General features: G+C 43.9%; 1 protein-coding gene across 7 annotated transcripts in view; it reads left to right on the top strand.

Annotated features, from left to right (window-relative positions):
- LIMCH1 (LIM and calponin homology domains 1) overlaps window positions 1–14,134 on the top strand; it is an 892,718-nt gene that overhangs the window by 770,311 nt on the left and 108,273 nt on the right. For all 7 annotated transcript variants that reach the window (XM_086962709.1, XM_086962710.1, XM_086962708.1 and 4 more), the window contains one exon: window positions 3,085–3,113. In XM_086962709.1, coding sequence (XP_086818835.1) covers window positions 3,085–3,113 — 29 coding nt within the window. The remainder of the gene's footprint in view (window positions 1–3,084; window positions 3,114–14,134) is intronic.

The following is a 14,134-nucleotide window of genomic DNA, read 5'->3' as shown; positions in this document are numbered from 1 at the left end:
ATAAAACAAAAACAGAACTTACTTGGGAAATTGATTTTGACACAGAATGGTCCATCGTCATGTGGAATAAGATCTGGGGAAAAATCAGGAAATCATCTAGAGCAGCAAACGCTACACAAACTCTTTTCTTCATTTATAACGGACTCCTCTTAACATCCACAACCTCGCACAAAATGCAGGCTGAAAATCCTGACATTTGCTCTTCATGCTCCCTTGCACACGCTGATTTAAAACATTTACTATTTACATGTCCATGTGTACTCAAATTTTGGAAACAAGTCTCAACTCAGATTAACACTAACTTTAATAACACAGTCCCCTTTTCACCCAACAAAATTTTTCTGGGGAGTATATCTATCGATTGGAATATGAGGCAATCACAAATACAAATCATAGACTTGTTGCTAGCAGTTGCTTTTCAACAGATAACAAAGAATTGAAAGGATACATCTAAACTATCATATTTAACTTGATGGTATGCTGTCTGCAATAATCACAGTTTGATACAACTTTTGTATAACTTCTATCTCTTGCTAAGAAACGTCTACAACTATGGTCTCCTGTCACACAGTTTTTAGAAAATAGCGCAAAAAATCTTGGCTCCCATCCCCTTGGTACAAGTTGTCCAGCATTCCCTGACTTTCCTCATAGTGAGAATTACATTGTTTAGTATGTTTTTTCCGTATTATTCATATGATTGCATCTTTCTAGTAAATTAAGCCATTATTCGTATTTCTTCTTATATTAAGACTTCCAAGAACCAGTTCTTTGTATTTCTTAAAGTATTTTGCTTCTCTCTCCCCCAAACAGCATATGTAATATTAGTGCTACTTCTTATTTAATCTTTGATGTTTAATTGTATGACGTATTGATGTTACTCAATTTATTTCAATAAATTTACTTTTTATACCAGATGACTATGGTCTAGACCTGGTTAGAGTGCACATGTAGGGTGGTACCAAAATATCGATCTGCTCATATTTAGGATTCTGGGTCCTACTCCAGCTTGTTACATATAAGGAGCTTTCTTAATGCTTCACTAGGTGAAGGCAACCTAGGAATTTATAGACAAAAAGGGTCAACAGTTGTGCTGAAAACCCGTTGATGTTGTATTCCCTCGTTGATGGGTTGAAACATGCCGACGATATGATAGTCAGGTAGCATAATAATGCATAGTTCCTCCTTCTCGAAGTTCTTTACCGTGCCCAAGTTAGATTTCAACAACACACCTATAAAACGATTTTAACAGTTACTCTTTGAGGCCCCTTAATCTATCATAAGCATCTTCAACAAATTAAACTTTTGAAAAGACGCGAGAGCTCAGTATGAATCCGTCAAGCACTTTCATTGTAATGACGAAGGAGCAGCACCAATGATGAAGCATGCCATTTTATGTGGGTGAGAAGTTGCATTGAAAGATTAACAGTCTTACAATTTGGTTATTTAACGGCCAGTGCGTCACCTAGGACCTAATCCACACATAAACTAAGGTATCATGTACTCCATAGAGCCTACCAGTGCTAATGTTTGTATAGATGCATAGATGAAGTAGTGTGGCTCACTGGTTAGAGGCGGCAGACCCGAGAGCAGAGGACGGCCCGGGACCAGGGTTCGATTCCCGGCGCGGCAGGTTTCTGGACCAGGGTCAGCGGACTCGATAATTCTCTCGCCTCGGTGCCCACTCTGATCAGCGATCACACTCGGCAACTCTGGGCATTAGCTTGCCTCATCTTCACTAACGGCCCCACCAGACCGCCGGGGATGCCTGGTCTCACCCTGGAGATACCCATTAAGGGACCATCTCTCAGGGAAGCCAGGAAGGGTTTCGCAGCGGTCGAAGCGCCTTGGGACCCTACGGGTAAGTAGTGCGCTATATAAATGCCAATACATTTACATTTACATACATTTACATTTACATGAGGGGGAGGCACAGGGTCAGGCTCTTTAAATATCCTCTCACTCCTCCATATTTCTCTTCTAGATTGTCTGACAAGTGACCTACTCTTGTGAAGTAAGGGCCTATCTGTAAAGCTGATCGTGCTTTGCTGGAAACTTTATCTTTAATAAATACAGGAATTGGCAGAGTGATTTAATGGGAGGCAGGAGAACGTAATGCAAAAAATAAAAATAAAGAAATGCTACCTTAAGGAATAAAATGTAAAAAAGAAATCTAGGCTTTTAAAAAAACACTTTCACCGTAGAAAAACAAGATGTCCTGTTGATTGTTTTTGTTCCATTTTTATTCTGCTCTCTAACCTAGAGTCACCTAACAGAGCCAGTGTTCCGCTTACGTTTCGGAACTCCTGGCAGCGCTCGCAGTTTTTCTCGCAGTCAGGTAACTAACTTGTGCGCCCAGTAGTTCCACCCCTCCAGACCCGCCCTCAGACTGCCTATGGAAATATTATGCAGCGAATGAATGACCTTTCACTCACTCTAGACCTGTGCTTCGTTAGTGTTTGCCTCTAACATACTCACAGTTGACAAAGAGCAGCCACCCTTGAGAAGTGTCTATGAGCATTCTCCTAAAAGAAATGATTCATTTTTAAACAAGAAAAAAATAAATAAAGTTTCACGCAAAATTATGTTAATGTTTCTTCAAGCAACATTGAGCCTCTGAAACTTCTCAAACATGTAGTTTTAGACGTTATGGCACTTAACACTACATGAAGTGTTTTAGCTAAAATATCTAGATTTTAATTACCTTTCGTTCAAGCGGTGTATGTTCCTTTGGTAACTGTGGCAGATAATTAGCATCTACCCATGTGGATCTATTGCGCAAGATTCCCCTTAATCTATGCCTCTTGAACACACATTAGTAGCGTGCTTTGAAGGCTTTGCCACAGTACATGCCGTTCTGCAGTATTTGAAGTGACGCTTGAGGTGGTCCCGTAGCTCTGTATAGCTAGAGGTAGATAGAAGGCGCTATTTATGTCACTGAGCCCAAACATACTGCTGTGGGTGGAGGGTCATGCATACCTTCTTCAAATTGATGTTGCCTATTAATTGAGATGCCATAGTTAGGATGGATAGTTTGCAATTCAGCTTGGTAATCTTAGTAATTGTCTTTTCATTTCTTTTGTCTAGTGGATTCCAGTAGCTGTGAAAAGGCTCCTGTAAGTATTTTTGCTGTCATATGTATGTTTTGTGTGGTTATGACCTGGTTGAGTAACAGAGACACTAGACTGTGTTTATACAATGGCCCTAGTGCTTTTAGCTCTGAACAAAGGGAGCATTCAAACAACATGGTTCATGTCGTAGCTGCATTACATTCTGTGGTTGTCACTGTTTGAATTGGGCGGACATGCGATCCAAAGAATGGGCTCCAGCAATCCAAACTCAGGCCAATCCCAGGACTCAGAATGATAAATCATGAGTCGGGATTCCCTGTTTCATGGTATTTATATTTTTAACATTTCTGTCTATTTATCCATATTTATTTTTTTCGGCCATCTAATTTTTATTTATCCATATTTATTTAGTAATTTGAGAATAAATGGAGTAATACAACGAAATATTTCCACGTTTATTTAACTGAAAAACATGCAACCATACTTTACTGTTTTTCACGTTTTAGCAAATTAAGCTAAATATAGCTAAAGATGACCCATTGGTAAATATCTCCATTATAATGCAAACATATGTTAACATATGCAAGTATTTAGGGAAATCGCATTTTTTTTCTTTTTCATCTTTCCATGCTGTCTCATGCTCCCATGCTCAGCGGTTGTCTTGGAAATTAAAAAAAAACAGCATGGAGAGTAACCCAGAAGCACAATTTTCTGTATTTTTCTGCTTTGAAAAATAATTACAGACAGGAAGCCCAACGTTTTCGGTCTGAATTTTTCTGTAAAAATTAGTAAAAACGGAAAACTGGAAGCCTTAAATGATGAGTTAACCAGAGTCTGCCCTTCGGAAGTTATGATGGGGTGGAGGATTTCCTGTAATCTGAATCCTGTAGTTCACTATGTACGAGATTACTGTGATGTTTATTCTGTTGTGTAGTGCTGGGTGATAATGTACTCTGTACGGCTTAGTCAGGAATATTTTGTACAATCCATTTTTCCCCAGGATGTTTGTGTCAGAGATGATTTCCGATATGCAGCATAAGGGAAACCAAAATCAACGCAGGTTACTGGGATATGTCTGGTATCTATCTATAGGTAGAAAGATGAATGAAAACACTTTTTAACAGAACAGGATGGAAACACAGACTTTAAAATGTCACTGTTTGACATTGTAGTTAAGCACTCTAAAGGGAATTCACACTACATGTTGCTACACGGTAGCAGGTCTACATGGCCCTCAGGTATGTTCAAACTACTTCAATTACACAAACTTCAAGGACCAAACGGATAACCTTTAAGGCCATTCGTGCCTCATCCCCTGAATATTCCGACCGGAACTTTAAAAAAAAAAACATATACGAGCAATAAGACCATTAGGTCTGTTTTCTGCTGGCAGGTCATTTTGTAGCAAGGTTTTTTTAGTCATTCTCAAGGGCTCATGATGAACATTACAATGGGTTTTAAGTCTCGTTAGCAGTTCCGTATAAAGTGTATTTGTTCCTTTCTGTCTATTAACAGTAGACTTTCTCTGGGAGAAACCCGACGCTGAATGTATAACTGTACGATTCTAAGTAGCGTTGTATGGAAATGCTGGATCATATGGACAAACACATGGTCTTTCTTCTCCTGGTAACAAGGAAGCACAGTGATCCCGGTACATATAATAATTTTTATATCTAACTTATCACATTTCAGAAGGAGATAAGGCACGACTAGTTGTCGATTTAGCTGTATTTAACTGAAATACGCATCACTATCTCCCATTAATAAAGAAAATCACGTTCATTTTTAAATTTAAGGTCTGTCCCCTAGAATATTTCAGCCTAGGGGTATTTTTCAACTACATGCTGAGCAGAATTATCTTCAAGGTTCACTTTTTCCGAATTGGACGTTAGGGGTGCAGATATGTGACCTGTAGTAATTGGCTGGTCTGTAAAAGTTACCTTGTTTATAAATCTACTCCTAAAACAATTACATTAAATTACCTGGATTTACAGGATGCGCAACAAGCATGGAAAAGTCCAGAAGAGAGATAGTCAGCAGAAATAAAGGTTCTAAGATCACAGAGAAACAACCTGTCTTCAGTTAGAGAGTGAAAAGCCAGGTTTTCAAGGCTTTTCAAAATGCGGTATGAGCCTGAGTGAGGCTAGTGATGGAGTGTGGGAGTGAGTTCTAGAGCTTTGTGCTGTGGCCACCAAAAAAGCTGTGCCTTCCCAACTTGCCTTCTGAAATTTATGAACAGCCACAAGGTTCTGAGCTGTATGGAGGGGTTGTACTACTGGAACATGGTTCCAAGTCCTTGAATCCCAGTGTTATGTACAGCCTTGTGTACAATGCAAAGAACTTTAAAGGCGATAAGCTTGTTCACTGGTAACCAATTAAGTTCGGCTATCTCAGCTGAGACTGATTGATGTTTTGGGATATCAGGTATCAGTCTCGCCGCCGCATTCTGTACCAACTGTAGCTTTGCTACTGCAGATTTGTTTATATCAAGGTAGAGTACATTGCAATGGTTCAGCCTGGATGAAATCAAGGCTATAGCCACTTGTTTGCACTCCTGAAGAGGAATAAAAAAAACACCTTCCTAAGAGTCCTGATGATCCAAAGACAGGTTGATACTGTACAGTTGACCTGAAGGTCAAATGACAATTTTTTATGTACCACTGCTCCTAGTTTGTTTGCGAAATCTGTCAGAGTGGGTAGTGTACCCAGCATTTCCGGCCACCAGGAGTTGTTCCATATAAATGGGTGGCTACCAAGGATCAAGACCTCCGTCTTGTCTCCATTAAGTTTAAAGTCGTTTTTGCCCATCCAGGTGGCTACTGCCTGCATACGATGTTTTAAGTTGGCAGAGATGAACTCCGTGTCTTTGGTAATTGACACAACTATTTGCGTGTCATCGGCATAAGAGATGGCTTGTAGTCCAAAGGACGATATCAACGTAGCCAGTGGGAAAACATATAGGTTGAAAAGTGTAAGGCTCAAGGAGGAGCTCAGAAGAACCCCACATGGCAGCATGATGGACTCAGAACTGAATTGGTTTACAATGTCCACCTGTGACCTATTCCTAAATAAGGAGGTTAGGCGCTTTACTACTTCACTACATGTATTGGAGGATATGATACGCTGCCGTCCAGGTCAATGCCAAAACACCTTGTACTGAGCAGAACACCCACTTATAGGACCAGGTTACTTAGATTTTCGTCTTTTAGGGACGGGACCCTTTGACAGACATGTGAACATAGGATATGCTAAAATGTTATGTAGGAGATTTTCTAGCTGGTCTTGTGTACCTATGTCATGAAGATTATTCACCATGATACATCTGTACTTACCATCACAAAACCTATGATCTTCTAAATAAAAGTTAGTGCAGTTTCCCTGGTTCTGTGGGGCCAGACTAGGGGCACACTCTTTTTCCTTCTTGGCATCCAAAGACTGGAATTCTTTACCGTCACACCTGAGAGCAGAACCCTCTGAAAAAACGTTTAGGAACACTCTTAAAACCTGGCTGTTTAGCTCCCATTATTATCTGATACGGATTTTACTTTTCTATCTTTGTCTCTGTTTATCTTATAGCTGAAGTAGGTCATGGTCTCAGTGCGGGGACACACCGTCTGGTGTAAGCAAGTGCTTTACAAATCACTTACTATTATAGTTGTAGTCCAGATATCAGTATTGATATAAAGTGCAATGACTCAGATTCCTGAACGCGAAACCTTCGTAAAAAGATTTTTGTTCCTCCTGAGAATTAGTTTTGTAGGGAATCTACATACAAAATGGGGAAATGGATAAGGGTGAAGGTATAATATTCCAGTCTGCGCAGCGGAAGAAGCGCCTTGCACTTTATTAATACATGTTTTAACTAAGTTACTGCTTCTCCCCAACAATGGAGCGGGGACGAAAGATTAAAAGCAAATTTACACCCACATCAGAGTAATGTAATCCTCTTGGCTCTTTGCAGTTAGAGAGGATTATAGTGTATAGCTTTTTGCCCTAAAGAGATGGCTGCATAGACCACAGAAAGCATTGCTCCCACTGGGGTAACTTGTTCGAACACAGTGTGAAGACAGATACAAATTGGCAATAGATGTCAATTTCTATTTTACTGACTTTGTACTTGAATAGGAATTAAGGCAAAAATGAAACACATTGCCCCGCAGGGGTATTCTTGCAGGAAACACACCTGGTAGGGTTGGCAGTCCGAGCTATGGATAGGTGGGGTTATAAGATGGTGGCCCATGCTGAATTCTCCTCAGGTTCTAGGGGCACGGGGATCCTTGTAAAGAAAAACTTACGCCTGATGGTGCACCAAACACGAGTTCATGACAAGGGCCGAATCGCGGTGTTAACTTGTCAATGGGAGGGCCGGATGTTCAATCTTGTCTCTGTGTGTATATAACCCTGGCACTCCACGCACAAGCTCACTCAGCTCTCACAGCATTTCTCCTGGCGCTACCGGTTGCGACGCTTCTAGTGGGGGGCGACTTTAATTACATCATTGACGGAACCCTGGACAGATTCCCTATTAGGGCGGAGCAGCAGGGTGGGAGACGTCTTCTTGGTCTAGTGGATGCCCTAGGTCTTACAGATAGTTGGAGGTTCAAACACCCGGCTGAGACGCGCTTCACTTTCTACTCCCCAGTGCACACCTGTCTCACACGCATTGACTATTTTCTAGTGTCCGCAGACACCCTGAGAGGTGTGGAGGAGGTCATTATACTTCCGAGAGGTATCTCAGACCACTCACCAATTCTTCTAAAATATACCCATCACCAAACTGGTAGAAGGCGAATGTTTCAGATACACGCTGAATTCCTACAGGTAGTCCCTGTCATGACAGCGCTCACACGCACTAATAAGCAGTACTTCCCAAGAAAATCAAGGCTCGGTGGACTCCCCTAGTACGCTCTGGGAGGCGTATAAGACGGTCTTACGGGGACAAGCGATGGCCTCAATCACGGGGCATAAGAAGGAGCAGTGGGCGACGTTAGACGGCCTTGAGGCGGAATTATCTATGGCTGTTGTGAACCAGGAAGCCCGCCCGTCTCCTGGAGCTGCCCGCAAAGTTCGGCTCAAACAGGCTGAGGTCCTGTCCCTGCAGAGGGAAATGGTTCACGCTCAGGTCCAAGCCACTCGGCATAGGATATACGAGCTGGGAGATAAGGCAGGGAAGATGCTAGCCTGGCTAGACAGGAAAGAAAGGGTGATCATAGTCATTGCTCAATTGATGTCCCCCACTGGCTCCATGATATCTGATCCTGATGGTATAGTCCACATACTGGCTGACCATTAAGAGCGAATCAATGCTCCCCAGGCATCCTATACGGTTGCGGAGGCATACGGCTACATTAAAGATCTCTCGATACCTAAGCTCTCCTCCGAGGCAGCGCTGCTGTTTGAGGCGGACATTACGACTGAGGAGGCGCAGGCCCCCACCTATGCACTGGCGTCCGGTAAGGTGCTGGGTCCGAACGGGCTTCCAGTTGAACTTCATAAGAGAACGGTACAAACGACGGCCCCCTTCTTCCTGCGTATGTTATCTGATAGCCTTGGGCGCGGGGAGCTGCCTAGAGATCAGCGGCTAGCAACGATTGTTGCAATTCACAAGCTGGGCAGGCCGGCGACGGACTACTCTTCTTACCATCCGATCTCTCATCAAAGCTGAGCCCAAAATACTAGCCAAATTACTGGCATTAAGGTTGACTCTGCATCTAGCATCCTTGATCAGTCCGGACCAATCTGGTTTCATGCCGCATCGAAGCACGGCCCTTAACCTCCGTCGACTCCATGCGGTCATGGCGCGTTCAACACTTATAGGGGAGCCTGCAGTCATCCTGTCGCTGGTCGCGACTATGGCGTTCGATACAGTCGAATGGCCTTACTTGTTTGCAGTGCTCCAACATATGGGGTTCGGCCCCAAGTTCTGCACCTGGGTTAGTTTATTGTATACTAGGCCACTGGCGCATGTTGCTGCCGATGGACACATTTTACGAGACTTCCCATTGGGCCGTGGCACAAGGCAGGGGTGCCCGCTGTCCCCGTTGCTTTTCGAGCCTCTTGCGATTTGGGTCAGGTGGGAGCCCTCTATCAGAGGGCTCCGATGGTCCGATGGGTGGGAGGATCGTATATTCCTATACCCGGATGATATACTTTTATGTCTCACCTCCCCCAAAAAATCTGTTCTTGAATTATTAAAAATCTGTGAGAAGTTCGGTAGGGTGTCCGGTTACAAGATCAACTGGACTAAGTCCTTCCTTCATGTTCTGGCTGGCCCACCTCCCGTACTGCCCCTGAGCTGCCCCCTGCGGACCGCGACGGCAGCATTCAAATATCTAGGTATTCTCATTACGTCAGACCCCGACGAATTTTATGACCTGAACCTCCGACCACTGATGGAAAGGTTTAAACGCGACGTCGGAGTGTGGCAGGCACTTCCCCTCACGCTCTTAGGCAAGGTGGCGCTGTACAAAATGATGGTGCTCCCGTGCTTCCTATATGTGCTTGAAAATTCCCCGTTTCCAGTCCCACCGGCTTACTTTAAAGCAATCACGGCGACGGTATCCCACCTGCTTTGGGGCGCAAGGCCACCCCAAATCGCCCAGGATAAATTAACCAGAAGCTGGTACGATGGGGGGGATAGCGCTCCCGAACATTGAACTCTACTATTGGGCGGCACATCTTAAGCAGATTAATTTCTGGCTACATGCCCCACAGACCGAACCGGCGTACTTCGCTGACAAGCACTCTTTTTATGGTAGGGGTCTGCTGCGCAATCTTTACTCCCGCCGCCCCCCGGTGGATCTGGTGGATCCGACACAACACTCAGTACAGTTATGGTACAAGGCCAATAGACGTCTCAAATGCAGTGACACTCTCACCCAAATGACACCGCTGTGGGACTCCTGGCTTCCTTCGTAACAGCAAGGGGTTCCAGGCTTGGGACTCCATTGGCATATCAGTGGTGGGTGACCTATGGAAGAAAGGTGACATGGTCGATTTTGGCCACTTGCAGACACAATACGAGATGTCACTGACGGAGAAGTTCAGGTACCTGCAAATTGCGCACGCATTACACTCGGTTATACCACTGGGCACAGTCTTGCAGGAGTCGTCCCCGCTTGAAGATAGGCTTCTGACAGACCATATGACAGATAGGGCCACTTCCTTTACTTATAGGAAACTAATTAATAACCTTCCGGATGTAATGTCCACGTTGAAACAGAACTGGGCTGGGGAGGTGTGCCCCTTTGACGATTACGAATGGCAGGAGGCCCTCGCCCCACCACGCGAAACTGCTATCCCCTCCAGGTTAAAGCTGATCTAGCTAAAGGTACTGCACCGCACGTATTACACTAGAACGATTCTACACAAAATAGGTAAAGCCACACATAAGTTCTGTCTCTGTAACTGTGGGGAGGAGGGAACGTTCTTCCATACCATTTGGGACTGCAGATACATGACAATGTACTGGACGGCTATAAAGCACAATATTTCCCAAACGATAGATATCTCTTTGTTGTTGGAGCCTCGCCGCTGTTTGTTGAACATGTGGGAACCTAACGACCTGAACCATCGCCAGCAGGACTGGGTGAGGTTAGGCATGATGATGGCGAAACGCAACATTGCTATGCTGTGGGGATCGGCGGCTTCACCGACGCTCAATAAATGGTGTAGAGATATGGATGAGGCGATGGTAGCAGAGAAGGCTGTCTTTATCCATCGTGGTTGCCCGGGAAAATGGGAAGGAATGTGGGGGGACTGGAACAAATTCAGAGGTTATATTTGTGAGCCACCGCGTAACACTGGGGATTATGAGGACTTAGACTGATTCTTTGTAGGAGCCATGCTGAGATGGGGCTATGTTGTGCACTATTATGTTGCTGATTATATTTCTCCCACAAAGCTCTGGACTGAATGTAACTGTTCTATACTTGCTGACTTGCATATATGTGATGCAGCAAATTTTAAGAAGCTGTCCCAATCGCTTTGTTGATATGAAAATAAAAAATATTCCCCCCCCCCCCCCCCCCCCCCCCCCCCCAAAAAAAATATAACACATTGAAACATGTGGATGGTGTTGAACCAATCTCCATTAATACTTTGTGGTTTTCCCTGCTTGGCAGAAGGTCATACTCCTCCTAAAAACGATGTTTGGGGGTCTTTGATGTTTTGGTGTGTTGATTTGTATGCCTGTGCAATAGCTGAGCACCTGAAAGTCTCCTACAGGCTACCCAGTGGTAGAAGGGGCACACAAATTGTCTATATGGGTTACCTGAGGTTTGTAAGTGCTACCACTACACTGCAATGGATTGAGTAGGAGGTTGATGCAGAGTTAGAGAAAAACTGAAAACAGAGAGAAGGTAACTTTAACACAGACTGTGAAAACGTGTTCAGTGTAGAAGATCAATCAGGCTATCCCTGTAGAGCACAACAATCCATTCCCACTTCTTGATAACTGGTGAGAATGGCATACCTGGGACGGGAGCTAGGAGGTCCGCAATTATTGCATTACTTCAGTTAGATCAAGGGGAATGACAGTCCTGTGTAGCCAAGAGGACCAAGACTTAGGGCAGAAGTGTCACTAGCAGAGCAGGATACACCAAAGGAAGATGCGCTTAAAGTTAATTAAATGACTTTTCTCCCCAAAGTCTCTCAGAACTAGATTCAGAAATCCCAGTTTCAACCTAAAGATGATTTATTTTATTTTATTTGAAAAGTTTTATTAAGCGCGAACAAGGCCCAGACGGGTATCAGAGAGCTGTACAACATTACTAACATTGACATGAGGAAACAGCACAAGTACAAGTACAATCTGAAACAGAAAAAGCACAAGGGGTGCAATGGGAAGACTAAGTAGCAAGTGATCAAGAGATAACAGCTGTACTAGTAGGCGCCGTGAAGTTTTAGCAGAGCACTATGACAAAAAGTCAACAAAATACATTTTGAGACACAATGTAAAACGACTGTCAAGCAAGAGAAGGAAGGGACTTGCAAATGTCATAGAGGCTATTGCTGATGAAGTTCATTCGAGAGTAACTATTTGACCTGTTTTTTAAATGAAGCAGTCGAGGGGTTGGCTCTGATCTCCGGCAGAAGGGCAATCCAAATTCTTGGAGCCAGCCTGAGAAGGCACGGTTGTAAGTTCTTTTTTTGACGAATTTGGGAGGTTTCAGTAGCAGAGTATTGGAGCTTTTTAAGTTCCAACGAGAACCGGAGAGGCTCGCTTTTTTTACCAGGTAAACAGGGGTGTTGAAGTGAATAGCTTTATGCGTCGTACAGGCTATCTTGAAGCGGGTCCTTGTTTCAAAGGAAAGCCAGTTAAGTTGAATTAAGTCAGATGTGATTTGATCATGCTTTCTGGAGCCTGTGATGTGTCTGGCAGAGGCGTTCAGAGTAGCTCTTAGCGGAGCTAACCTAGTCTTAGGAGGCCCAGATAGGGTCACCAAACCATACTCCAATTGTCAGTTAACTAGAGATTGGACTGCTGACTGGATGTCCTCAGGAGGTAGCAAAGGGTTGATTTTTCTAAGAGTGTTGAGCTGATGATTGGCACTCCTAATGATGGCACTGATGTGCCCTTGCATATTTAGGAATTTGTCCAGGGTGACGCCTAAAGAACAAGCGGAGCCCACCACATGAGGGGTTCAGTTGAGTGCTGAAAGTTGTTTGATCCAGTTTTGCCAAGGGGCCCGATGGTTACAGGGGGTAATCAGTAGAAATGCTGTTTTGAGGGTATTTAGTAACACATGATTATGTGTTAGCCATTGTTGAGTTTTTAGAAGCGCCCCATTAAGTGCTATAATGTCATCTGGAGAGGAGACCTTCAAATATGGTTGAGTCATCCGCGTACATATGGTACTGAATGCTAGCCCAGTTCAGAATAACAGTTAGAGGTTCCATAAAGAGATTGAAGAACGTGGGCGAGAGTGCAGATCCTTGAGGTACCCCAATAGAAACCAGAGTACTGGCAGCCAGAGATTGTTTGACTTTGATTCTTTGGGTTCGGTTATGTAGGTAGGAGGCGAACCAATTTAAGACAGGGCAAGATAACCCCATCCTATGTTGAAGAAAAGTAATTAAGTTATCATGTTTGATCGTGTCAAAAGCAGAGAACTAGTAAAGAAGGATCAGAAGACTAGGAACGTCTTGATCAAGAGCCCTCAAGGCGTCATCAACGATTTGAGTTAGAGCTGTTTCTGTACTGTGCCCTGTTCTAAAACCCAACTGGTGTCGGTCTACGAGCTAAAATTTCTTGATGTGGTTGCAAAGCTGTGTGTGAATGCATTTCTCGAGCAATTTCACTAAAGACTTGATGCTGGTGATATGACAGAAATTATTGGGATCCTCTTAGTCTGCGTTAGGCTTCTTGGGGAAGGGTGTGACTTGCCCCATCTTAAGGCAGTTGGGAATCCTCCCCTGTATGAGAGATTTTTAAATGATCCGGGTCCAGAGAGGGATATCATTGAGAAACTTAGCGGGAAGTGGATCACTGAAATGGTTGGATGGTTTAAGAGACGCCAAAGAATGTGACAGCTCCTCCCCATCCGGGACCTGGAAGGATTTCCAAGAGGTATTGTTTTTGGGAGTGTACTCCGTGGGGTAGAGAGGAGCACACACTGTCGAGGTACTGACAAAAGGGAGCTCATAGACAGCATATTAGTAGTGGCACGTTGTAGTTCCCTTTCAATAGCTCTGCTATCAATGCATGTTTCTCTCATCTATGCTAAATGCTGCAGAGCTGTTGTGCAAATCTCTCCCACATAGAAGAGAATCAGTCTCTTTGGAGTAGTCATGGCAGACTCATATTTCAATCACTGGGAGCTGCAAAGACCCTTACTTGCCTTGATGACAAGCCTACCAGAGCATGCTTTCTGTCGGGGTTTGATATGATGAAATCATCTCCTTGCTCGACTGCTAACAGACCACCCCCCCTTTTTTTATTAGGATTACAGGACATGGTCTCTCTAGCACAAAAGTCCGCCAACTAGCTCTGAAGACTTCCAATCCCCTGTAGCTCCTCACACGGGATCCGTGTTTCTGGGCCCAGAAACTGAGTTTTAGATTTC

The sequence above is a fragment of the Lissotriton vulgaris genome, chromosome 3_1, assembly GCF_964263255.1.
Source record: "Lissotriton vulgaris chromosome 3_1, aLisVul1.2, whole genome shotgun sequence".
Taxonomy (NCBI): Eukaryota; Metazoa; Chordata; class Amphibia; order Caudata; family Salamandridae; genus Lissotriton; species Lissotriton vulgaris.
Note: the sequence above shows the minus strand (reverse complement) of the source record. Positions and strands in the feature narration are given on the sequence as shown.